At 37.7% G+C, this 27,376-nt stretch overlaps 1 protein-coding gene across 4 annotated transcripts in view; it reads right to left on the reverse strand.

Moving 5' to 3' along the window:
* SPEF2 (sperm flagellar 2) overlaps window positions 1-27,376 on the reverse strand; it is a 167,883-nt gene that overhangs the window by 56,574 nt on the left and 83,933 nt on the right. For all 4 annotated transcript variants that reach the window (XM_082724239.1, XM_082724237.1, XM_082724238.1 and 1 more), the window contains 9 exons: window positions 26,301-26,557; window positions 22,444-22,552; window positions 21,202-21,359; window positions 18,323-18,463; window positions 14,056-14,106; window positions 9,311-9,459; window positions 4,476-4,603; window positions 4,183-4,321; window positions 139-276 (listed from right to left, as the gene is read on the reverse strand). In XM_082724239.1, coding sequence (XP_082580365.1) covers window positions 139-276; window positions 4,183-4,321; window positions 4,476-4,603; window positions 9,311-9,459; window positions 14,056-14,106; window positions 18,323-18,463; window positions 21,202-21,359; window positions 22,444-22,552; window positions 26,301-26,557 — 1,270 coding nt within the window. The remainder of the gene's footprint in view (window positions 1-138; window positions 277-4,182; window positions 4,322-4,475; window positions 4,604-9,310; window positions 9,460-14,055; window positions 14,107-18,322; window positions 18,464-21,201; window positions 21,360-22,443; window positions 22,553-26,300; window positions 26,558-27,376) is intronic.

The raw sequence follows: 27,376 nt of genomic DNA on the forward strand, positions 1-27,376 counted from the left end.
TTGCAGCTCAGGCCAGGCAGAGCGCTGTGAGTAAAAGGAGCCTGAAGGGGCCCCTCACTCTCCCAAAGGAGTTGTAAAAGGAGGGATAGGACATTGCTATGGAGGCAAGATTCTGGGCTGTTGATGAGCTGCTCTTACCTGCATTAGTGAGAAGAAATGGTTCATCTTTATTACGATGGAGTCCTGCAACCAGCTCTCGTTAATGATATCCTGACGCTCCTGCTCAGCCTCTTCCTTCCGGGCATCACAGATGTCCCACAGGCGGTCTCGTAAATCCTGAGCAGAAAGAAATCTCACTGTTATGCTTTACATCACGGCTCAAGTTGTCGCAGTGTAATAAAACTAGAATCCTTTGCCTGTCTTAAAAATGTTTCCAAAGAAAATTAGACCTAATGCACTCATGCATTTTATTCCCTTATTCAACAAATATTTATTTTGCTTCCACTCTATGCCACACCTTACTTTATTAGACCAGCTCACCATATCATATGCTCATGTCCAGCACAAGTCCACTGCAGCTCACTTTATTTATGGGTGGCTATGTTTTATGTAGCAGTCTAATCCCTTTTCAGAAAATTTGTTTAGTTGAAAAATTCCTGGGGCTTCTGGGTGGTTCAGACATTTAAACATTGGACTCTTGATTTCAGCTCAGGTCATGATCTCAGAGTCATGAGATCAAACCCCTCAACAGGCTCTGCCTGCTTAAGATTCTCTCTCTCTCTCTCTGCCCCTCCCCCACTGCTCACTCTCTTTCTCTCCCTCCTCCTCCCCCATGTACTCATGCTCTCTTTCTCTCTCTCAAAATAAGTACATAAATAAAAAAGTCCTTTCAGGGAATTTTTTGGGAAATGTGTATTGTTGGTGAGGAAATATGCAGCTGTATTTAATCCAAGGGTATAAGTTTGTTCAATAAATATGAGTGGAACATCTCATTCACCAAGAAATACTGTCTGAGCTTAATAGGATTGTCCAAAAATTAGGTTTGTACCAAAGAGCCAACAGTAGGAAGAATCTTTAAAGATCCCAGCTCTGCCACATGTATAACAAAACTGACAATAGCTACCATAAACTGGATCTTTCTACATGCATCAGTGTGTCAGAACATAAGTCATTGTCCTTATGTTAACTCATTTAATGCCTGGCAACAACCTGAGGTACTATGTTATAATGCTCATTTCGCAGAAGAGTCACAGAGAGGTTGTCTTCCGAAAAGCACACCATGAGTAGGTGGTGGATTGAGAATATGAGCCTGTGCTCTTGAGTAATCTACACCACCATTTCAGGTCTCAGTCTCTTTATATCTTACCTTTCAGATGTGCTATATGGAATAAATTAGCTTATGTATATAAAGCACTCAGCATACTATTTAGCATATAATAATTCCTTAGTTAATAAAAACTACTATAATCTTATAAGGATATCATATTATCCATGCAATAAAACATCTGTTTAATAAAATATCCCATTAATGAAATATATACAGTCAATCAAAATGTGACAGTTTCCACAATAATAAAGTATTGAACATTATTATGCGTTAGGCATTGTGCTAAGTGCTTTACATGGATTACCTTGCTGATTGCTACAATAACCAGGAAGAACGTTCTGGTGGGAAAACTGATGCCCAGACAGGTGAAGTCATTTGGCTATGGTTTCCATGTGGTGGAGCCAGGCATCTTAATGCAAAGAAGTTTCATTCCAGTGACCACAGTGGGTTTTAGTTCTGTGATATTGTATTAATAGAACTCTTGGCATTTTCAGGGAACTGCACATAAAATGAAAATATCACAGCCATTCTTGTAGCCCTATGCTAAGTATCAGCACAAAACACCATCATTTTAGAGCTGATCTTATTATCTCCATGGTGTTTCCACAAATGCTCTGGCAGACTTTCAATGCATACTGGCTTGTGCTTACCAAGAGTTTGTACATCTTTGAGAGCTAGAAGAGTTTTCTTTTTGTTCCTGCCTCACTGTGAGGCTTTGGCAAGTATTAACATTTTTGTGGTTCAGATTTCTGATGGCAGAGTGGGGACAGTACAATAGCAGAACCTCTCCATTAACTTCTCAGAATTGGAATGAAATAAGCCAAGAACAAAGACATTGACCAAGCATAGAAAGGGTCTGGGCTTACCCAGAGGCATAGCTGGCTTTCACATTTCATTTGGCAAGAATTAGGGAATTATTGTGTATTCCTGAATAATCAGAGTGGGTTGTATTGAAGAAAAACTCATGGCTATTAATTGTGAAGGTTGTGCAGACAAAAATCATGGAAAATGAACTCTTCTAAAAAGTTTTAAAGGTTTTCTATTGGGTCAAAAGCCAAAGTTCAATTTATATGGTGCTTACTAGAGTCTCACATAAAACAAAATGACACAAAAAGGTCAAAGTCAAAACTTATTCAAGACAAATACAAATACGAAATAAGGCAAGTACACAGAATTGATATTAGATATAGTAGAATTCAATACAAAAGAAGTACTTTGGTGCAAAAATGGTTATTTTATACTGTAAAGAGTATAGGAGACCATGAAGAGGTAGCGTGTCATGTTTCTTCACATGCCAAATAATGCTGCATCAGAGAAACGGTTTTAACGATCTCTTCAGGGCATGGGCTAGGGAGCCTGGAAGTGTGGGGTCAGATCCCAGCTCTGACACTTATTTCACCATATTTTGTCATCCATAAAATGGGACTCTTACTAGTTTCCATCTCAGAGGGTTGTCCTGAGGATGCAAGAAAACAGTGCCAGCACTGTACCAAGTTCAGGTTAGCTATTAATGTTGCTACATTAAAATCTGTAAAGCAATCTATAAAGCAAGGCAAATGGATAGAAATGTAACCATCATAGGGATTTTTAACTTACTTCCATTAGTTTTTGCAAGATTATGTAGATATAAAAGGGTAATTTTCTCAATCAGAATTACTTATGACATTTTAAAAAATGAAAGTGATATGTGGGGCCCACCCTAAACCTAAGTTTGGACATAGGGCCTGAAGGAAAGGCAGTTTTACTCTTTAGAACTTCTCAAGTTTCTCTATAATATACTTCTGTGGAGAATTCACTGCTAAAAAGCAGTCTAATGACATTAACAAGGTTGATTTGGCCAAAACTTATTGAACCTTCTACATAGAGATTATATGCTATTTTCTAGCATCCATGGAATATAAACAAAAAAAAATTAATGTTTCAGGTAACTTAAAAATTTAGATAAATTTAAAATATTATTAAAATAACTAAATTAAATTAAAATAAAACCTCTAATTTTCAGATCACAATGCAACAGAATTAGAATCAAGGGACAAAGTTTTAAGCAATAACAACATTTGTCACTTGGAAATGAAACAAAACATTTAAAAAATAATTATGTGGCCAGTGAGAATATCAATAAGGCAATTTGACACTATTTGGAAATTAATTATAATTTATAATATGTATATTTATATAATTTATAGTTATAACAATTATTATTATAACTATAAAGTCAAAAACTATGGGATCTATCCGAATCTCTACTTAAAGTTTTTTTTTTCTTTCCTTGACTATTCTTATTAGAAGCTTCTCTACTTTATTGTTTGAATTGATATTTTTAAAAGTTTAATGTTTTTAATTTCTTAATTGAAATCAGGCTTCCTGGACATCAGAAGTCTTCTTCTAAGACATCAGCATAATAGATTCCATTTATGAACTTATGAAAATCTGTCTATTAAGTGCTAGGTATGGTGCCTGCTGGAGAGAGAAAGATGTATAAGATTTGGTACCTTCCCTCAAAGGATCTATTTAATATTGGCTGCCCTTTAGGTTTTCCATGAAGTTCCCTCATTCCTCTTCTCCCTGACATCATCCATCCTTATGACCGCACTCAAGGTAGGCATGCGCTTAATGCCAGTCATAGAGATAGTTACAATGCCGAACAAAGGGGTTAGGAAGCTACAAAACAGATGCCAAGAATGCTTTTGCTTTGCTGGATTTGGATCCTCTTTCTGCAAGTATTGTCCACCATGTTTTCATTCTGAACTCAAGTTTAGAAGAGCCATTGCTCTTGAAAGTTGGCAGGTAAGTGTTCAAACCATTTCCCTCCTCACCCCCACACTTCACAGAAAAAGAAGGGAATAAGTTAGGTTCTACAGTACAATATTCACGTATGTGAAGACCCTAGTGCAGCAGGTCGCAGGTTTCCTTACATTTACTCTCTGGTGTAGTTCAGACTTTGTTTCCTCATCATCCCACAGGTCATCAGGGAGAGCATTGAAATCAGCCTGCCATTGAGATACAAAATCTTGTTTGTGATCTGGACGCCGTAGAAAATGCTGGAAATTTGTTCTGTAAGACAATAAGAGAATTAGATGGAGCTCACATGCCATGCCTGTAGACTACAAAATTCTGACTTTACTTACCTAATTTCATATAAGTATTTCTGACAATATTTCATATAAGTAACTTTTTATAAGTATTTCATATAAGTATCTTTACTTACCTAATTTCATATAAGTAAGAAATCACTGAATGCTGTTCTTCTCTCAGATGCCTGAGTACCATTTTGATGGAGTTTATATAGGAATTTTCTATTAGTTCCCAGTAAGGTACTAAAAAGGAAGGTATTTCCTGTTAAATGGTAAAGCATAAAATTAATCATTTCAAAGTGACAATTCTTCCAACGAATTAAGTCAAAAGAGCAATACAGAACAAGATAAGCAATATCAAGCAACAAGCAATGAAGCAAGAAAAACAAGAACCAGATGCAACTGTCTAAAGCATTCTCTGTGAAACTTCTTGCCCCTCCTTCTGACTCCTCCGCCTGCTAATTTCTATTCCAAATACTTCTTCATGTCTCAGTTCAGATAAATTTCTTCCAGAAATTCTTCCCTGATCCACAACGTCTTGAAGGTCATCCTCTGACATTCCAGAGTTCTATCTCAAGCCCTGTTCTTTCTCCTATTATAGCAAGGTTGACATTAATGGCAACTGCTTGTTCATTTGTCCACATTTGCCCCTAGAATATCAGTCTCATAAGACAATGAGAGGGGTGCCTGGGTGGCTCAGTGGGTTAAAGCCTCTGCCTTTGGCTCAGGTCATGATCTCAGGGTCCTGGGATCGAGCCCTGAGTCAGGCTCTCCACTCAGCGGGGAGCCTGCTTCCCTTCATCTCTCTCTGCCTGCCTCTCCGCCTACTTGTGATCTCTGTCTGTCAAATGAATAAATAAAATCTTCTAAAAAAAAGAGCAATGAGAACAATGGTTGTTTTAGTCACCACTCTACCGTTTTTCCTATAATCACCACAGTGTCTGGGACATAATGGGTGCTCAAGAAATATTTATTGAACGACTAAATAGATGTCATATTTTGCGCAGGTTGGAAAACTGCCTATCATGGGCAATATCTAGGGTTCATGTCAGGGTGGTGATGAGTCATTTCTTTGAATTTGCCCAAGTGGTTTTATCTTTGCTGTGTGTACCATGAAAATTGGAAAGTTTGTGTTACCTTTGGTGATACAAATAAATAACCAAAACTAAGAAATAATCAAAAGGTAATAAAATTGAAGATACATGTTATATTCAATATAAATTCTCTGTACTAAATATTCCCTTATTGGCTATGCATTTATTTACTTGGGGAATTATACATGGGGATCTGAGAGATTATTTGGTTAATCTCCTTTCCAATTGAGAAATGCCAAATAGTGGAGATAAATGGTCCCTCCATGGATCTCACTGATACATTTCAGGGTAGGTCCTCCAGTGTCACATAACTATGTTACTAGAAAAGTCTCCCTTATGTTGAGCAGCACTTTGCTTTCCTATATGTCCCACTCCCCAGCCCTAGTTGTGCCCTTTGGAGAAGGGCAGACTACATTCATACAGTATTCCCTATGATTGCCTCTCAGATATTTGAAGACAGTGGGGAGATGTAGGCTGGGATTCAGGATGAAACTTGCTTGTTTTGTTAGTCTCAGCATCTAGTACAGCATTTGTACGTAGCAGGTCCTCGATAAATTTTACTATGTAAACTCATCTGAATCCAATTTTATCATCAGTTAATTTTTTAGGAGACTGGCTGGCTCCATCTAGTTCTAAAAGTCTATGATTTAATGTCCAGACACATTTGAAGAATGCATTTATTAACTTAAACATCTATGGTTCCTTTAATGCTCCTCTGACATTATTTTAACACCTTTTTTCCCCCCCTTGCTCATGCCTCTGGTTTCTACTTTTCATCATACCCTGGATGGTGTTAAAGATCATTTTAAATAAGCCCCACTACAATATCTCCCTCTGAGTTGACTTGAATCCATTAATTCACACTCTGTGCATGGAGAGTTACCACTTAGCAATTGACCTAAGTGAAGTAACACCCGGCTCACAGATCTCATTTTTTAAGAACGTCATGAAAAATTGTCAAATACTATTTTGAACTTAAGATATACAAAGTTTATGGTACTTTCCTGATCCATCTATTCAATTTTTCTGTCAAGGAAAAGGAATGGGCCAGTTCAGCAGGACTTAGTGAACCTGTATGGGCTCTGGGTGGTCATTTTTGTAGTTTATACATGCTCAGAAGTCAGACTTTCCATATTTTCTCTCAAATTTTGTCAGGACTTAATGTCTGGAGTATTTGTCTGTATGTTACTAAATCCCATCAGCTTTTTATTAAACATTTAGGTATTTACCTATACCTGGTCTTTTGGAATCTCCCATATCCTCTGTGATTTCTATGAGGTATTGATAATTTCATATGTATAGGATCTTCCAGTCTCTATGACATAATATTTTCTGGGCCTGGGCACCTGAACTTCTGTGATGTGACTAGATGTTAATATCTATACTTTCCAATTAAGTGGGCTTCTTATATCACTGGCTAAGACTGAGTATAATAGGAAATCAGTAGCCAAAGTAAATATGCTTCAAAACTCCAGAAGCTGAAAAGCAAAGACTTCTCACTCTGACTGCCTTCTCCGTTCTCTCTGCACCCCTCCTACGGCTGACGAAGGGGGTAGGGCCCAGGCTCTCCTGGAACTTGGCTGCTGCCTCCACCTAGGAGAGCCAGATCTGAAAGCAATCTCTCTCAATCTCTCAACCTCTCTCTCTCTCAATCTAGCTTTCCCCCTCTTCCCTTCTTCTCCTCCCACCCTTCGTCTCTCTCCATCCACATCCCTACTGAGGGAGATAGATATGAGGGTCCTTGGGAGGCCTGGAACTAGGGTTACCAGATAAAGTATAGGGGGCCCACTTAAATTCATTGATAATCTGAAATTCAAATTTAACTGGGCATCTGTCTTTTTTCTTCTTCTTTGACAAGTAAGCTCTGTAGCTTACCCGCCAAAGTGTGAGAAACTAAGGTTGGAAAAATGACTAGAGTGGATTCTGTGGCTGCTTTGTTTCAAGGCTCTAGACTACTTCTAGTGTAGCAAAATACATTCTCCACATGATTTCACTTAGGCTATTAGAAGTAGAAGTCTGTACGGCATATCTTCCCATTGTCCCCTCAGACCAAGTTCCTGTTCTTCATTCTTTGGGCTGCTCAGTGCCCTGGATGGCTAACTTGAACAATCTTATACTTCCAGAAACAACCTTGCCCTCCATCTTCTAGGGCAAGGGATGGGAAAGCAGGAAGAAAGCAGGAAGAACACTGTCTTCTGCTGCCCACTGTATGTGGCTACATCCTTCTACTGAAAGCCTCAACTCCTGCCAGATGGCCTTCTCCGCACAGAGGTCCTCCAAGCATGTGCTCCCTTTCCCCATCTTCTCAGGCCTACAAGCCATATGGCTCCCAGCCATCCCTTGTTTGGGGTAATAATCAGATTCTTATATGTTCCCTTATTTTTGATACTTTATTCAACTCTCCTTAAATTATCATCTGTTTTCTGCCAGAATTATGACTGCTAGAAGATCTGCCAAATCTCAATGTTAATGTTTATTTTTCACTTCTGTCCTCTATTTCCTTCTTGTCCTGTACGAATTTATTTCTCTCATGAGCTTCAAGGTTTGGAGTGAAGGATTAGATTTCAATGTTTTTGTCTCTCACTCCCCGACCCTGCCAAATAATATCATTTTAATTTTATCTCCTTCCCAACAACCATTTATATCCTGATTCTATGACAAGTTTTTTAATGTTTTTATTTCAATAAGTAGCTTCTGTTTGGCTGAGTGGTATTATACACATCTATAGTTATATCACTTAATGTTCTCATTTTCGAATATTTTCTGTTCTAACTTCCTTATCAATGTAAATTAATTAAATCATTAGAGCTTCATCAAGAATCTATGTTGTGCTTGATTCTGTATTGAATATAATCAATTATCCCACATGTTCCTTCCCTCTCTCAAAGAGTTTATAATCTAATTGGGGAGATAAGACATTTCTCTAGGAAAAACTAATAATAATAGCAACAGCACAACCACAGAAATTCATGATTGGGTCTCAAATGCCTGGCCCAGGCCGTCAGTGCTCAGAGTTCATGAGAGTAGGAATTCACTGAGGATTGCAGTGAAGAAAAAAGGGGCTGCATTTTTATAGAGCAATTTGTCTTTGAAAAAAGTGGGAAAGGAAAGACCATTCTTGGTGATTTTTTAAAGACGATTTTTCTATTGAAACAACCAACTTTGCCTATGTGGAGACTGGGCTTTGCAGTTGTCAGAGAACAAAGAACTGAAGGAATTTTCCAGGGTTCACCTGGGGCATCTCTTTGCTTTATTCTGGCGTACCTATTTAAAGTTCTCAGGCCAGACAGCGACTTGTTCTTTTATTAGTTTAGTTAGCTTCAAAAAGTTTCTTCTATTTGTGAGAAGTCAGAGGTTAAACTTCATTTGAAAGCATTATAATGTGGGCATGAGAACATGGATGGAGGGCTATAATTTGCTGGATATGTGTTCTGAGGAAGTCATTCTTCCAGGAAACTGCATCTCTGCTTGTCCTTGGGGAGAAAATTGGTCCTTACAGAACCCATTTGTTCTCCTGCTTTCAGCACTTAATAGCTGTTCAAAGCATGACTCAGAAACTCGAAGGAGTAGGGAGAGGATACAATGGGATTCAATGAGTAGTCTCAAAAATTCACCTCAGCTTTTATTATTATTATTATTATGCTCAGTTAGCCAGTATATAGTCCATCATCAAGTTTTGATGTAGTGTTCAACAATTCATTAGTTGCATATAACGCCCAGTGCTCATCACCACACGTGCCCTCACCTCGGCTTTTTGATGAGTATACATATCACCAGCTATAAAAGGCCTTCTGGGTGGTTCAAATAATGGTGTGAATGTTACTACAAACAAGAGAAAGGCTCGCTTCTACAAGCTTCAATCTAAACTGCCATACCTCAGGAATCGGTTCATCCACGTAGACCCATTCTTCAGATCCTGGCTTAGGTGGTGGAGGTACTACGGGAACAGGTGACACGTCTGTAGAATCGGCAGGTGATTTCTTTACTGATCCTTTCCCTCCTGGTGATTTTCCTTTAGGAGAACCTTAAATATGCATATTAGATCATTCCATTTCAAGTAGATGAATGGAACCAGATTCTGGTAGATGAATAAATCTAGGATTAGGGTGGACTTCAGGAAAGTCATTAAGCAATTTTGGAGAGCCTTACCAAATCAAAAACCCCATTCTCTAAAGTCTCCAAATTAACCAACAAGATCAGGAACAGGTTGTTTGTTTGTTTGTTTGCTTGTTTGTTTTGTAAGCTATTCAGGTCTGTTATCTAGTTGGCTATGAAAAGCAACTTGATATGTTATTTTTTTCTCCGTCCTTGCTTCCATAATGAACAAAGTTTACACTGTAAAGTGCATTTCATTTACTACTGCAAATACTAGTAAATTAAATTCTCCATCCCGAGTGAGAAAGAGCATAAGTATTCTATGAGTGGTGCTCTCAGGTTTCCTTTGTTTGTTTGTTGTTTTTGTATTGAAGCTCAGGGGAGGAGCAGGGAGGAAGGAGGTTATGGTAAGTCAGCCAGAGTCAGTGAAGGATGTGGGGAAGGAGTCAGAGTACCGTAGCTCCTGAATATTCCAACATTCCCTGAATGAGACACAGGGTTTCTGAGGAGAAAGAGGAGGAAAAGAAATAATGCTAGTTAATGTTCAGTTCAGAATCCAGAAAGGGCATACGCTTCACTTCCCCTGAGAGTGTCAAGAAGGGAGTCTAGGTCAGTTGGGTGGCATGGCACTCTTCCGGTCTGACAGATTCTATGATTGATCAAAGCAGCTGAACTCAGAAAGCCTAATATTTCCTTAAATGATCAAGGTTATTGTGGTTTAGAAATTCATTCTGTTTAAGTTACACTTATCTTCAGAATAATTATAGTTATACTTCCTTAATGAATATTATTAAATGATAATGTATCTTACACTTTTATGTTAGTTAAAAACATATAGATTATAAGTAGAGGAGAAATTGTCAATTATGTCTTATGGAGCGTTTAGGTGACTTTACTATTTAAATGGTACCCATTATCTACAGGTCTGAAGTTGTTCCCAATCTTTTTACATTTAAAGATTTTTAAGAAAATCTTTGTTCAGGCAATAACCAACAATGTTCATTATTTGATAGGATGATTTTCCATTATTTGACCTGAATCTGGTGAAATAAAAGTGATAACACTGTGTCTGCTTTAAGATGAAATTCTCTAAGAAGAATTCCTAAGAAGAAGAACTTTGCAATTGTAAATATGAGACTGGAATGAGTTTCTTCTTTCTTCTTTTCTAAAATATGATCATTCAGTGAAAACTGAGCGAGCCAGGTAGTCTTTTTGGACCATTATGCTTTGATTCCATTTTTAAAGATTTTTTTAATTTATTTATTTGTTTGACAGATAGAGATCACAGGTAGGCAGAGAGAAAGAGAGAGAGAGAGAGAGAAAGGAGGAAGCAGGTTCCCTGCTGAGCAGAGAGCCCGATGTGAGGCTCGATCCCAGGACCCTGGGACCATGACCTGAGCCGAAAGCAGAGGCTTTAACCCACTGAGCCACAGGCGCCCCTGATTCCATTTTTAATCAGGTTTTTAATGATGAAAATGCTAAGGGGAAAAACAAAATTTGAATGAATAAAAATGTATCTATGCCATAGGGACTTGAGCATAATCTGCCAGCATCTGCAATGTAACAGGGGTGTGTCCTTCTCAGTACCACTCAACCGACCACATGGAAGCTTCAGTTTCTAAGGAGAGACTGGCTTTCACTTGAAAGCTAGACTGTTTAGTCCTCAGTGTAGCCATTCAATGTTGAGATAGAAATAGTTCATATATATGTTTTTTTTCTAAATTGTAATCCAACTTAAACATTTTTGGGGGGAGGGAACATATAAATAATATGTTCTAAATATGGAATGTTTCTGATATTCCAATGGCTACAGTAGAGGACTAATCCTTGGGCTGCAGTTTAATTGTTCTCCGATTTTAGCCATCATCAGACTTCCCTAGAGGGCTTATTAAAACACAAATTGCTGGGCCCTACAGGAGTATTAGATTCAGTGGGTCTGGGGCGGGGCCAAGCATTTGTGTTTTTAGTTGAGTCCCCCGGTGACATGATATTAATGGTTCAGGCGCCACACTTAAAGAGCCATTGTTCAAAGAGCCACTGCTCTGGTGGATGCAGCCAGGTATTTCAATTTCATTACCCTTTTATCTTTTTCCATGGCCTTTCAGTTAAATACTACTGGTGTTTATAACACTGACATTTCTTTATTGCTAAGTGGTCTTGTAGCCTCTCTTACTAGAAGTTAAGTCAGAAGGCAAGCTCTGGAACGATGCCAACGCCAACACATGGGCAGGCCAGTGGAACTAAAGACAATATTTTCCCTCAGTGTTTGGTCCATAAAACTCTAGCCCCAGGGGATACTCTCCTAAGAGAGAATTCTATAATATAATATTGCATCTCCTACTTCTTTAGAGATGCAAATTGATATATTTTTTTAAATCCTGCATTAAAAACTTTTTAGTTTGGCATAACTCAGTATTTTCTGAAAATTAGTTGATTATGGAAAACTTGCTTCATTCAGTCCCTAATTAATAACTGGTAGGTAAGGTCTTGGGGTTGATAAGTTGTGTTTTATGAAGCAGTAAGCTGGGACAATGGCAAATGGGTTGGAGGGTAAGACAGGCTTTAAGAACACTAGAATACACTTGGCAAATGGCATTTCAGTGTCAAGATTTTGGGAGAAGTGTAGAGAATGATGCAGAGAAGAATAGGACTGAGTTAAAGATGTCAACAACAGGAAATAAAGATAAGTTTGAAGAAAGAAGAAAGGAGACAGCTCCTTAAACCAGAAGAGATGATTTTAATATAATGGTATCAAATGACCTGTGAGATAAACAGATAAATCAGTCAGTAATGTTCACCTCCAATGATGTTAGTTTCAAATACTAAGAATTAACATTGTAACTTCCTTTTAAAGAGGAAACGTGTGACACATCCTGGAAACCAGCATTTCTATGTAATAGAAAGACTTCTAAATTATGAATGCAAATTCGCTTATTCAAATATTATTAAACACAATAGAAATTCAGTAATATAGAAGCAAAAAATGTTGGAAAATTCTTAGTTATTTAAACTGAGCTAACTGCATGGCTCCAGTGTATAAATTTTACTGGTTGGACTTGTATTTGCTTATGGTTTATTTGGAATGTGTATTCTTTTAACTAAGGATGCTCTTAAAGCATGTGCATTATTATGTTTAACTTGATTTGGTAACTAATGTGCATAGTATATTTAATTTGCTTTTTTAATTTTTCATTTTAAGATTCTATGATGATCCTTCATTTGCTTTTGTTGACCACAATGAAAAAGCAAGGAATAAATAATGTAAATATGAAAATTATTCTCCTAATTGTAAATGGGTAGAGCTGAGCATAAATTATAGCCCTTAACATTGTAGTTAAAATTTATAGCTCAGTGTTAACTCACCAGGTGGCTCTAATTATATATCATGTTATATAATCAGAGAAGGGTGAGATTCTCTTTTGGAATCATGGTTATGTTTTTTTTTAACTGGCAAAATAAAGATCTTTTTCAGCCCATCATTTTGTGAACCTGCACACTCTTGGGTTGCAACTGCATTTGGCAATTTGCAATAAAAAGTTAAAGAAAGGTACACACTCGTTACAACCCCATTTGAATGTACCCTGAGAAAGCCAACTGTATATATTTATAACTGCATTTCAATTTTAATTGGTTGTTATAGCAGCTTCAACATAAATCTAACTAATCTGCATTTAAGAACCTAGGATTTTCTTCTGCCAACTCTCAATTACTTAAAAATTATGTCCCCTTTATTTCACAGAAACACTTAAAATAAAATACAGAAAAATTACAAGAAATTAGGGTGAGGACAAGTACAACTCAAAGTAGAAGGTCAAAGCCGGGAGAGGTATTAGAAAGCAGACATTGAGATCGAAGTACCCTTGCACGGATACGGGCACTAGGTGGTTATGAACTACTGGACAGCCAAAATAGAAAAGGAAATATTATCATTTATATGTGCTAATTATCTAACCACTCAGAAGAAGAAAAGGTTTCCTGTCCCTTGATTCTGAATGAAATTTCTCACCTAGGACTTCATATAGAGGCCATTAAATGATATAGTGGGAATACTATCCCCTCAGAAAATGAAGTATGAGCTTATTATTGGTATAATGAAAGTTTCACATCCACTGGTATGTTACACTGTGAAGGAAGTTGAGGACCTTATACCAAAGGGCATATCAGATTAGGCAATTTGATGAGAGCTTGAGAAAATATGGGTCAGTGTATAGTTTTCTGATGCCATAGCCTAGTCCAAGAATAACACCTATAATTTCTATGATGAGTGAATATTCTATATACTAGATATCTCTAAATTATTCCCCACAAGCATCACTCTTTTTGGCAGGACCTTTGCTAAAATCCAGGCTACAGAATGACGGAGGTTATATTCTTTGGCAAGGACTTATGGTTTACAAATGCCTAAGAGAAGTCGGATACGACTAACAAATCTGGCTCTCTTCCCTGAGGAAGTTATGAAATGCAGAATTACATTGAACCACGTCTATCTTTATCTGAGTACCTTTTCTTTTGAGTGAAGTCTCACCTTTCTTCCCTTTTCCTTCCTGAAGAGATTCTTGCTTACCATGCAAGGACTCTAAACAAAATTCGAGACATAAACATTATTGACAATTTTCGTTCATATCCTGGGCTACATTGCTTGTACGTGATCAAATGTTATTTCTCACAGATAAACAGTTGCGTTAGTGATGTCTTTACTGTGAGCGAAAATTAACCTGAAGACATACTGGATTAAAACTCTTGAATAACAGCCCTGATAGTGCTATTCAATTTGTCACACTGAGAGGTTTGGTCCTAATTTTAGTATCAGTATTTGATAATGGATTTGATTGTAAATTCTTCAATGCAACATAGCTGCAGCATTTTAAAAGTTAGTTATGAGTTCATTTGATGCATATTGCTCGATTTTGATTTATTTCAACTAAATTATCCTTACACAATTAGTCTACTAAATCTGTAATAGGAATGATGCCAAAACACCTTGAAGAAGAGCTGAATAACCACACTGTTTTGAGATGGTGCTTCCTTGAACTTTTCCTGACCTCATGCCTTGTGATTTCTACATTTCCATTTTGCATTGACCATAGCTTGCAATGTAGAGGATGGTTTGGATCTGGCTGGATTCCTTGGACTCTAGTACAAAACTATACTGGAAGGGGGAAAATGGGAAACTGATCATCAATAGGTCAATAAGGCATCCCAAATAATGAATTAGTTCCTTGAAAAAATACCCTACATCCCACATTATTCACTAAACAATTTCAATCATTATCTTCTCTTTGCCCTGGGCCACAGTTTATTCTTCATTGGAAAGAAGAAGATGTGGTCCATATATATAATGGAGTATTATGCCTCCATCTGAAAGGAGGAATACCCAACTTTCGTATTAACATGGACAGAACTGGAAAGGATTATGCTGAGTGAAATAAGTCAAGTAGAGAGAGTCTATTTTCATATGGTTTCACTTGTGGAGCATAAGGAATAACACAGAGGACATTGGGAGATGGAGAAGAGAAGTGGGTTGGGGGAAATTGGAGGGGGAGACAAACCATGAGAGACTGTGGACTCTGAGAAACAAACTGAGGGTTTGGGAGGGGAGGGGGGTGGTGGTTTGGGTGAGACTAGTGGTGGGTATTAAGGAGGGCATGTATTGCATGGAGCACTGGGTGTGGTGCATAAACAATGAATTCTGGAACACTGAAAATAAATAAAATAAAATGAAAAAAAAGAAAAAAAGAAAGATGGACATATGGGGCAATTTAAATGTCTATGATGGGGTGCCTGGGTGGCTCAGATGGTTAAGCAGCTGCCTTCAGCTCAGGTCACGATCCCAGGGTTCTGGGATCAAGCCCCATGTCAGGCTTTGTGCTCGGTGAAAGGCCTGCTTCTCGCTCTCCCCTGCAACTCCTCCTATTTGTTTTCTCCCTCTCCTTCTGTCAAATAAATAAATAAATAAATAAATAAATACCTATGATGGAGATAACCTGTCTGACCTATTATTTATATTTAGAAGTGATAATTATAAGAACGTGTTCATATATAACGCATGTTACATCTAAACTTCTCAGAACCAACAACCAAGACTCCATAGAAATAAGACATAGAAAAAGATTAGCCTTGAAACTTGGTTAGCCTCTGTGAAAAGTTTTTAAGTATCCAAACAGCAACCACCAAATTCAAAAATAAGTAAACAAACAAAAACCAAACATTTGAACTAGTTGCTTTTTTTTAGAAATAAGCTTATTAATAATAACAATAACATTTAGATAAATTCTTATTTTCTTTAATAACAATACTTTGGATAACCAACTATTTAGCTCTAAACTAGCTCTAAACAAGGCAACAGAGAAAATAAATTACAATCAGAGATACCTGAATTTATAAAAGACACTAAATTTATAAAGTATTGTGGGCAAGTCCTATTTAGAGCAAGTCTAATTCTACTTTATCTGTTTTTTTTTTTTCTTTTTAATCAGTTTTAAAATAGATGTGAAATCTCAAAAATTATTTTTAAATAGCAGCATGGCTATAGTACTACTATATTCTGTCACACTGACAACTCTAGTTTTAAGTTAAACTCTGAAGTTTGATAGTGGATTTGATAATAGACCCTTTAATGGAACCTAACTGTGAACTCCTTCAAATTTAATCCCAAGTACATTTGGTATAAAATGTAGAACTACATACAGTGCAGAATCATACAGGGACAAAATGACTGTCCCTGGACTGAGAGCCCTATGCCTCCTTCTTTACTCTGTTTCCACCCTGATTTTTTGAAAAATAATTTAGTAAATAATTCCTCTTTTCATTTCAACTTCTAAAGATTGTAGTTGGGTGTTTGAGCTGGACATGTTCAGAAGCCTTAGACTTTCATTTCTGAAAACGTTTAATTTGAAAAAAAAATGTTAATTATTTAAATAAAAATAAACAAACCTGACAGGAACTTTCCTAAAATTGCTTCAGTAAGCTTCCCTGAGCTGTCAGGGTGGCCGCCCATTTCACTGCCTCCCTCTATTGCCCCCTTGATGCCCACAAGCACTGAGCTCTCTTTCCCTTAGGACGTTATTGTTGGAAGGTAGTAATTAGGCCCCTGGAGATTAACATGTGGATAAGTTTTTAAAGATCAGGCACTAGGCCTCTCTTCAGTGAAAAAAAGAGACAGATGCAAGCACTCTTTTAAGCAACAATAGCTTTATTATTCCTTCCATGCACAGTATTCAAGGATACAATTTTATTTTTTTATTATTATTTTTTAAAGATTTTATTTATTTATTTGACAGAGAGAGAGAGCACAAGCAGGGGTGGAGGGGGAGGGAGAAGCAGGCTCCCCGCTGAGCAGGGAGTCCGATGTGGGACTTGATCCCAGGGCCCTAGAATCATGACCTAAGCCGAAGGCAGATACTTAAGCGACTGAGCCACCCAGACGCTCAAGAATACAAATTTAAAATCATAAACAAACTTCAGAAACTTAAAGACTGAACTGTGTTGTAACCAGGAACGCGAGAGATTGGTTTTGGGGAATGGCTCAGGTACACAGGTCCCCCAGATTGCCACCAGACAGAGAGGGAGGAAGGTCATGGTAGGACAGAAAGGTCAGAGCTTAAAAGACTACATTGGATGAGTCTAGGCTTACTTGAGTCACTGTGACAACTGTTCTCCCCAGTTCTAAACAGTGTTTTAAAGATTTCTATTTTTCCTCCAGACCTCTGAATTTTTTTTTAATTCCTAATGAGGTAGTGGGAAAAGGGCATATATATTTAATTCATGGTTTTGTATTTTTATTGTTCATATGATTTAAAAAATTTCTTTAGAATTTGTGTGTTTTGCCTTCAGTCAAACCCCATTTTATTGGAATACAATGGTCTTTAAATAGAACATGATATATGTTACTTAGTCTTCAAATTTATTTAATATAAATAAATTCAATTAAAAATTCACATCCATCTCAAATGTCCATGAAGCACAAAGATTCTGGAATTTGAAAATACAATGCTGACACAAGATCAAAGATTCCTGGGTAGACTTGTGGTAATGCACAGCCAGCTACTTACAAAGCTAAAACCAGACACGAGAACCATAGTTGCTTCCTATACATAGCATCAGACTGATACTAACATGCTACCAGTATCGGGCACTGCAACAATTGAGCACTTCACTTTGGTCATTATGTTTATTGTCTACCCCTTAAGTTAATGGTCTTTCGTGGTTAAGGGTGTAGAAAGAACTTAAGCTAAAAAGTACTCCCTACACAAACTCTTTAAGTGTATATATTATAAATTACAACCATATACATTTCCTGAGATTCCAGGTGCTCATTTCTATCCTTTTATTATCACATGTACTCACACGGATAATGAAGTTACATATGAATTCTAGACCCTGATGAAGGCTGTTGATTTGTTCCCTTATTCTTGTGAACAACTGGTTCTACTACCTCTCATTTTCTGAATGTGTTCTCGCTCTACAAAAGCATCAGTCTACAGTTCCACAGACAGACGTCTGTCCTTTTGAGCTGCTGTAAGTTCCTTCTGGTTATTCTCTGTGCCCTTCCTATTCTAATCCGTGGCCTTATTCGAATCAGAAGAACTGGGTCTGAGGACTCCATGTTCCCTCCACGCTCTTAGCTACAAAGGACTTTTCCACTTCCACCTGAGCACGTAACATGGTTTCATACAATTGAAGTTGCTTTAAGTCTGAATCTAAGTAAGTGCACTGGTACTGCAATTTAGAATTCTTTTCTAAGTGAAGATAAGAAACTGACAAACAGGATTATAAATTATTCTGTCAATCACCTGATGGTGGTTTTCCTTTTGCAGGAGGAGTTTTTGAAGGGGTTTCCTTCTCTTTTTCTGGCTCAGGAGGAGGAGGGGGAGGCTCAACCAGCAGAACTTCTTCTTTTTTCTCAGCTTCCTTTTCTTCTAATTTCTTTTTAACTTCAAATAGATAATAAGATTGGACCTTTATTAGAGACTCTAGACACCTATTATTTTACTTGAACCAAGATAAGCCTAAATTAGTATAAAATTGCCCATACTGATTTAAGTTTAAATTCCAGTTTTAAGTCTCTCCCTTAAATCATCCAGTCCTTAAAGCTAGGATTTGAAGACTTCCCTGGTTAGAAATATTGTCTTCTTCAGGGACGACGATGATGATGACTACGATGTGGTGCACGTGTGTATAGTTGGTAGAAAGTCTTGTTGACATGGATGCCGAGTGTAAAAGTGACATGCTAGCTGTAGCTAAGGTAGTGGAATAGGAAAATAAAGGATGACTTCAAAAAACCGAGGTGAAGAATACATGAAGAGAAGGTGAAAAAAAAATGGACAGAAGCCTTGGGGGTGGGAGGGAAACCGAAGGGGAAAGACCTGTGCCTTCCAGCCTTCTGGGGCTAAAAGCATGCAAAGTACATGGAAGAGTGCTTAGTACTCAAGTCTTCTTAGCAATTCTTTAACTCAAGCAGCAACTATGGATTGGACTTGAACTGTGCCTGAAGGAAAGGAAGGGTCCTAGCAATGAGGTAAGACTCCCACCACCTACAGCTGATAAGTAGTAAAAACAAGAGTAGGCCCAATTCTGGTCACCAGAGTTAGGTCAGTGAAACAAAAGAGAAAAATCGGTGCCCTCTGAAGCTTACGTGTTAGTGGTGGTTGGTAAACCATAAACATGCTGAGTAAGTTCATTTGTAGAAGGGGTGGTGGTCAGTGCTACGGAGAAAATAAAGCAGAAAGGAGTCAAGAGGGTCAGCAGTGCTGGGGGGGCAGCTTCTGAAGTTTTAAATGGAGGGCTGAGCAGGATAGAGGAGCCGGCCAGCCTGAGGACCTGAAGGAGCAGAACAGGGCTGGTTCGTGCTTTTCTACGCTCTTCTTGCTGGTTTGGCTCTTTGCCTCTCACCATTCAGGTTCACCCTTCCTGTCCCGACTTCCCTGGCTGCCCTCCTCGCTGGACATGGCCTCAGCGTCACTGACTGCACCACAGGCAATGCATACCCTCCCTCCTGTGTGGCTACTTCTTTTTATACCTATTCCCTCTGCCCTTAGATTCTTCTTTTCAATTCAGCAAGCAAGGAGGCTTTATTCTATTAGATGTTTTTTCAAAGTGGAAAGTAAGGGTTTTTTTTTTTCTGATTATAAAATTAATACAGAAATATTGTTTGCAAAAGTCCAAAACAATTTAGACAGATAAGCGGAAAGGGAAATTGCCTGTAGTGTCTCTGTCCCAGTCTTCCTCCACCATAAGTACCATCTGGACCGCCAGATTCTTTCCTATGCATATATATTTAGTACAGAGACATACTTTTTAAAAACATACATTTTAAAAACAAAACCAGGACTATTTTATATATAACCAGCTTTTCCCTGCTTAAAAGTATATAATGGTCATGTTTTACCTCAATGTATACAGAAGTACCACAAACTCTTTTTTTCCTCCTTACCTTAATCAGGACATTTAATTCAGAGTATTGGGCTAGGTCAATGGTTTTAATGATAAACTATTTGTTAAAATGATTAACCCATAGGAATGTAAATCTTAAATAAGTGGCAGTTGTTAATGTAGTCAGTGATTAGAACGTAAATTCTTCAGGAAGATGTTGAAGTGAGTCTGACAGCTGGCAACAACAAACCAATTCTAACCTGTAGATGTTTGAAGCTACAGCTTAGAATTGTGGTGTTTTTGCCTTCCAACCAAGACTCTAGGATCACTGTGGGTGGTTTCCTCTAGTCTCCAGCCTAATTTCTGTCAAGTAACATATTAAACTGCTTAAGTAATATATGGATTGGTATTTGTTTTGTCTGAGAGCTTCACATGGGTGGTTATTAGGAGGAGACATTTGGACATGGGAGCTTGTTTTCCTAAGCATACGCTCCTGGATCCTCATGGTATTTATGGCTTACACCTATGTGCTATTTGGGGGTCAGTTAATTGATACATTATAGTGGTTAGATCATGAATATAGTGATAGGAGACAGCAAGCTATCAAGGCAGTTTTAGAATCCTTGTGGTATTACTAACTTTGACTTTTTTATTATGCCAAGAAGCTGCAGTTGTCAATACAATTAGCAGTGACAGATAAATAAAAGGAAAGATTTATTTTTCATATCATTTTGCAAAGGTAAAATTCTCCATTGAAATCTGGCCTTAGCAGTGTATTAGCCTAAGATCCGTTTCAATAATAAATATCAATAATACTATGAAAAGCTAGTGGGCAATTGTTATTGGTTGAATGAAGAAGGAAAGAGGTCAGGATGGTTTAATGTGATTAGATATAGTCCTGAAGAAGGCTCATAAAATAAGTAGTTAATAATCAATGAAATCACGCCACATCAAGATTTGGGAGAAATAAACTGTCTAGGATTTCATCCCAAAGGAGGTTAACTCCTAAGTTAATACTGAAATCTTCACTCTTTTCTATAACATCCTTAATTTTAACTCTATTGTTTTTCCTCATGAAAAATACTTTCAGTTTTCATTTTGATTAAATTAAAATACAGAAAAATCTCTTATTTAGAAATCTCTGCAGCAGAGAGCTAAATTCAGGAGGAGAAGATACTTGTAGGTAGTATAACCCAAATAAAACAGAGAACTTGGCAATCGTGTGTTCATTTTTTCCCAAACTCATTAAAACCACACATTTTAGTTACATAAGTTCAAAATTATAAAGAAATGTTATTACCTTTATTTTCTTTTTTTGTTATTTCAGTCGTAAACATTTCTTTTACTTTGTGACATAGAGACTCTTTATCTATTTCAGCATTGATTTTTATCAAAATATTTTCTGGCTCTGTAAACCATTGCTCCAATAAAGGCCAGTTGTCCAAGAAGCCTATAATTCTGCAAAAATATTGTATAATAACATATACCAATTAAAATATTTGAGTAACATTAGGTATAATTAACTTGGCACGCATAATGAAAATATAAGCTGCCAATGTAGTTAAACTGAAAAAGGAACTCTAAAAAATATACAGGCAATGGATTATTATTTATTTTGAAGAAGAAATTATTTAATAACATCAAGGAATATTTTTTTGAGATATGTGGGGGTAAAAGAAGATTTGAAAAGGCCACCATTTTAGGAAACCTTCAGTGTAAGTTTGGTTCACTAAGTGGAAATCTACAGGAAGATCGCCTGCACTCACTGTAGAATTAACTCTGAGCACACTTCTCATGGTAGCTACAGCCTGAGCTATAGCCTGAGGTCATCTGTTTTTTCTCTTACAGACAGAAATCAAAGAAATCTTTGAGTAAATGTGAATAGCTCAGCCTTACTTGCTTGACTCACAGATGATCTTGGGATGATTCCTGAAACAGTCTTATCTTCCTTATGGATAGATAAACTTACTGTAGTTAGTTAGCTAATTAATGTAGATAATTACTTGTCTCTGGCCCACTTCCTATTTTTAGACTTCTCCAGGTTTCATAAAATTGTCTAACTCTGTCTAAGTTTTCTCTTCCAATGAATAAACTGTGCACAACCAAGAGAAGGGTGTTTTTGTTTTTGGTTTTTTGGTTTTTTTTTTTTTTGTATAACATCATTTTAGCAATGGAAGTTGTTTTAAACTATACTCCAGTCTGAAGCCTAGCTCTTTGAAATATCATGATCTTCACTGGCATTCGCTGAATGAAGGCTAAATTAGGATCCCATGTAATGAACCATAAAGGGAAGTGTACCATGATTTAATTCTTTCCTTCCCAGTCTATGATGATTGGTGCTCTGAATACAGAAGCAAGCACATAAATTTTTCACTCAACATCAAAACTTTTTAGCTTTGTTTTACTTGTAAAAGAATGAATGCTAGGAAATACATCTTTTTTTCTTTTTTTTCCCCCAAGATCTGATGATTCCAAAGTGACTGATGGTCAGTCTGTTCTAAGGGCAAGAAATAAGAAGCAGGACAGTGAGTTTTAGACTAACCTATGCTGAATCTGGTCTCTTAAATTCTGGTCCTCATCCATAGCTTGGTTTTCAGCAGTGCCATGTTGAGTGATGTCTCCATGAGAAGTTTCACTTGAAAATCCTTCAGCTATGATACAAAAATTATTTAATTACATAATCTGCTAAAACAAACTTGCAATAGCACTGTTAAAATTTACTGATGCCAGACAACCAATTGATATGATCCTGCCATTGTTCTAATATTCATTAAATATTAGCAACATGTTGAAAGCATATAGTTTCGGAATCAGATTAAAATTTTCCTTGGCAACTGAAGAAAATGACATGCTATACAACATTAAAGAGAAGCTGTAGTTTAAATTCATAGGCTTTCAGAATTGACTCTGAAGAGGTGAGAATGAAAAGTGGTGTGTCATGATGAATAACAAACTAGGAAATAATGAGAAAATCAACACTATGGTTTAAAGACTAAGAATGAAATAACAGGGAAGCCATAAAGTCAAACATATGTAAAAATTATTTGTTGATAGTATATTACATTCCAATAAAGCAAATTACCTTTATTTCTAGACTTTGTGATATTTCCTTAAACGGTAGACATAAAGGAACGACCACAAGAGACCAAAAACAAAACAAAAACATCTTCAACAGCTCTGATTGAATCCTATTCAGGATTGAATGGTACAAAGTTCAGAAAACTCATGAACTTAGAACAAATGGAAAATTATAAAGAAGGAAGAGGGCCTTGAACTAGATTAAAAGGAATTCAGTCAATGCAAGGGAACCCTGAAGGGTGATCTAATCGTGTTCAGGAAAATGGAGGACCCTCACAGGATACAGAGATCAGTTTGTCTCCATTTACATTCAGGATTGAAAAAGATGAAGTGATTTTCAGAATAATTCTTTTAAGTTATTTGTAAAACCCAAAGATAAGTAAGGGTGGTAGTAGAAGGCCGTGGGAGCTCTTCTCAGGAGGTGCTATCCTGCAACATCTCATGGTCACTGTCTCATATTTGTCATGGACTTCAGCACTTTAGTCAGCTTGCCTCTCTCCCCAGCTCCACCCTGGCACTAGTCCCTTTCCCTTCTCTCCACTTGTGGCACTCTCTTTCTAAGACCATGTCCACATCCTGGACTTTGTGATCACTTTGAATGATCATCTCTGTGATCTTAATGACCTACAGTCCTACTATTTGTCTTTCTTGCACTCCCATGTAGCTGATGACTCTTTCCAACATTACTCAGTTCCTACATCCTTTTTCCCAAATTTGCCAGCATTATCTTGGCTTTTTATTTTCTAGCAAACCCGAGTTGCATGGTTGAACACTTCACCTTCTTTTCTCCATCTGACAATTTCGACTTGTGTCCATCAGCTACACCAGCCTTAGCTGATATTTATCTCTCTTTCCAAGTCTACACTTGTACTGGTAAGCATCTTTGAAGGAAAATATGCCATTTCATGCCTTGCAACATCACTAATTCCTTGGCTCAAAGATCAGCTGAGTAGATAGATAGATAAGAGATAGGTAGATAAAGATATAGGTAGATAAACAGATAGACAGATAGATAGGTAGTCTGAGATAAGCTTCTTGAGAGTTATCTTCACTCATGCTCTCCACCTTCTCACCTCTCATTCATGCCTCAGTCCACCTAAGACCATCCCTCCTGGTCCCCTACTCCATTGAAATAGCTCTTGTTCTAGTCACCAAAAAATCAAGGCCAATAGACATGTTTTAGTCCTTATCTTACTTGATTTCTCTGTTGTATTTTAAGTAAAATTTAGCACACAATTCTCAAATACTTTTACACATATTATCTTATTTTCACAACATAACTTGAAAAGAAACATTATGATTCTGTAATGGGCCTCAAATTGCACAGCTCATAAATGACAAAGAAGGGATTTGATTCCAGTCAATCTGACTCTAGGCTTTGGACTTCTTCTTTTTTTTTTTTCCTGGACTTCTTTTTAATGTTTAAACATTAAACATAATGTTTAAACAAAAAGAATGCATACATGAATATATAGCTCAATGACCTCACAAACTGAAGAGAGCATCCAGATCAATGAATAAACATTATCAGCCCTGGAAACCTCTCCCATTTCTTCTCAGTAGTGTTAGTCAGAGAAGTCAACCATACAGAGCCTACATCCAAAACCTCTCTATACCTCTTCTCCATATTATGAACACTGCTGCTCCCTCTCAGACTGGCCAAAAGACTAAGGCACTGGCTAAAAACCCAGATATCCAATTTGTCTCCCATTCTGACACAGTCTTGTGCTCCTAGACTGCCTGATCTCTCTCCATATGTCTCCCTGGTTTCCTGCCTATTGTCTTTGAGTCTGGTCCCTTCCTCTCTGCCCAACCTTGACTTGCCTGATGTTCAGCCTTTGAGCCCACTGGGCTTTGGCTGTAGAGTGCTTCCTTGTGATGTCTTTCAGGCTTCTCCACAGCCTGTTGTACCCAAACCTAGACAGTGGGCTCCCACACCCAAGACTGAGCCTTAAGACCCCAGCCTTTACTATTCTGGGATGGGAATAGTATGACTTTATTTTGAAATTCTATCCTTTCTTGGTTTATGAGATATAACTTTCCCTGGCTGAGGGCTGAGTTAATCACCAATGGCCAAGGATTTAATCAATCATGCTCTTTAGAGCCTCATAAAAAGCTCTAAACCAAGGGCTTTAGAGAGCTTCTGCAATGGTGAACACATCCACATGCCAGGAGAATAGTGTAACCCGAACTCCATGGGGACCAAATCCCTGAGCTTGAGAGTCTTCCAGACCTTGCACTGTATTCCTCTTCATATGGCTGCTCATTTGAATCCTTTATGATATCCTTTATAATAAACCAGTAACAGTAAGAGTGCTATGAGTTTTATGAGCCATTGAAGAAAATTCAAACCTGAGGAAGAGTCATGGAAACTGGCCATTTGTAGCCAAGTCAGACAGAAGTGTGGGTAACCTGGGGAATCTACTACTTGAAATTGCATCTAAAGTTGGGGGCAGCCTTGTGGAGCTGAGCTCTTATCCTATAGAGTCTGCCCTAACCCCCAGTAGTTCGTGCCAGAATGGAATCAAACTGTAGAATACCCAGTTGGTCTCTCCCAAGAACTGGAGAATTGGGTGGTATAGGAAACCCACACATTTGGTGTCAGAAGTGTTTTGGGTAAAGAAAGTTTTCCTTTAATATCTCTAACAATACAATGAGGCATTTTATTATATAGATTGTAAAACTTGAGTTTAGAATCACGAAGTAACTTTTCCAAGGTCAAACATCTCATAACTTGGAAAGGCAAAGCTCAAGATGTGCTTTTCCCATATTTAATTTGTGGAATAAAGTAATACTTTCATTTCAATGCCAAAAAGTATTAAATAAACTGTGAGTGTTGGAAAGACTATTCAACTCCACCATGTGAGGACTTCAGTCAACTGATCCTTGTTCCTCTGACTTCAAACATAATCTCAAGGAAAGAGGTTACCAGACCCTTGCTTGCAGAACAGATATGGTTTATGACCTTCATTAGGGTGACCCACCAAGGTATACTAGACAGCCACAAGAAGCTCCTCCATGCATGCAAATCTCAGAAAGGGCATCCCTGTGCCAGGGGAGCAGCCAAGTTGAGGGAAGCGTTCAGCGAGATGTATGCAGTCAGCATAGAATTCTCTGCTAGTTCTCCACAGTGCTGAACGCCAATAGTTAAAGCAAGAGGAAATGTGCTCTGCTAGATAATTCTGTGGAAATCTGAAATGGATTCCTTATTACCACTTATAATTGTAAGTGGGAGTATTCACTGATTCAAAGAAGGAATGAACAAAGAGCTTTGAAATATTAAAAAGAAGATTGAAAGAAAGGAAAAAGTGTCCAGCTTACTCATTGTGTCATTCATGCGATCCAGCGAGGAATTATCTGAAATATCTAATAACATGACAAAATCAAGTGCAGAAGCGGGAGAAGGCACTTCTTTGGAGGCTGTAGGGTCAATAGCCAATGTGGATATCTGTGTTTTCTTTTCCTCCAGTTCTAGGACCTCTCTGCTGCAGCCCGTGAGAGCTTCCTCCAGAAGCTTTGCTTGTTTTAATGTCATTGGAAAACCATCTAAGACCCATCCTTGATCAACAGGTATCTCACTAAATGGAAAATGGACATGGCATTAACATTTTGATAGATAAAAACACTTTGGAAGTAACAATACAACGAATTTTGCCTTTACATTTCCTTTAACTCCACGGTAACCTCCTTCCACACAAATATTATTACTTTACTGCTAAAATTAGGTCTATTAATTACCCTAATCACTCCTTTGCTTAAAATCTTTTTTTAAAGCAGATGGCATTTATTTTATTTTATTTTTTTTTAAGATTTATCTATTTGACAGACAAAGATCACAAGTAGGCAGTGAGGCAGACAGAGAGAGAGGAGGAAGCAGGCTCCCTGCTGAGCAGAGACCCGATGTGGGGTTAGGTCCCAGGACCCTGGGATCATGACCTGAGCTGAAGGCAGAGGCTTTAACCCACTGAGCCACCCAGGCGCCCCCTTTTGCTTAAAATCTTTCTGTAGGTCCCTCCTCCCTCCAAATCTATTCCAGAGGCCATAAAATGGTATTTAGAACTAACTGGCCACAACTTTCTTCCCTATAGTGTCTTATCTCTCCCATTCTTGAACCATTTACTTCAAACAAACTGATCTCACTGTAGGAGAATGTGTTGCATTTTCTAGCCTGTGTTCATAGGCAGTTCCTCCTTTAAACCTGTTTCTCATCTACACATAGTGGGACAACATACCTCACAGGGCGGTTATAAGGATAAACTGAAGTGATTCATTTTAAAAACCCAGAACCAAGCTTAGCACACTGTGAATAATCACATTGCCAATGTGGAGAGTTCCTCTTACTCCCCACAAACCAGCATGGAGCCAGAAATGTCTAATCTGAACGCCCCTGGCTCTCA

The sequence above is a fragment of the Mustela nivalis genome (assembly GCF_964662115.1).
Source record: "Mustela nivalis genome assembly, chromosome: 3".
Classification (NCBI taxonomy): Eukaryota; Metazoa; Chordata; class Mammalia; order Carnivora; family Mustelidae; genus Mustela; species Mustela nivalis.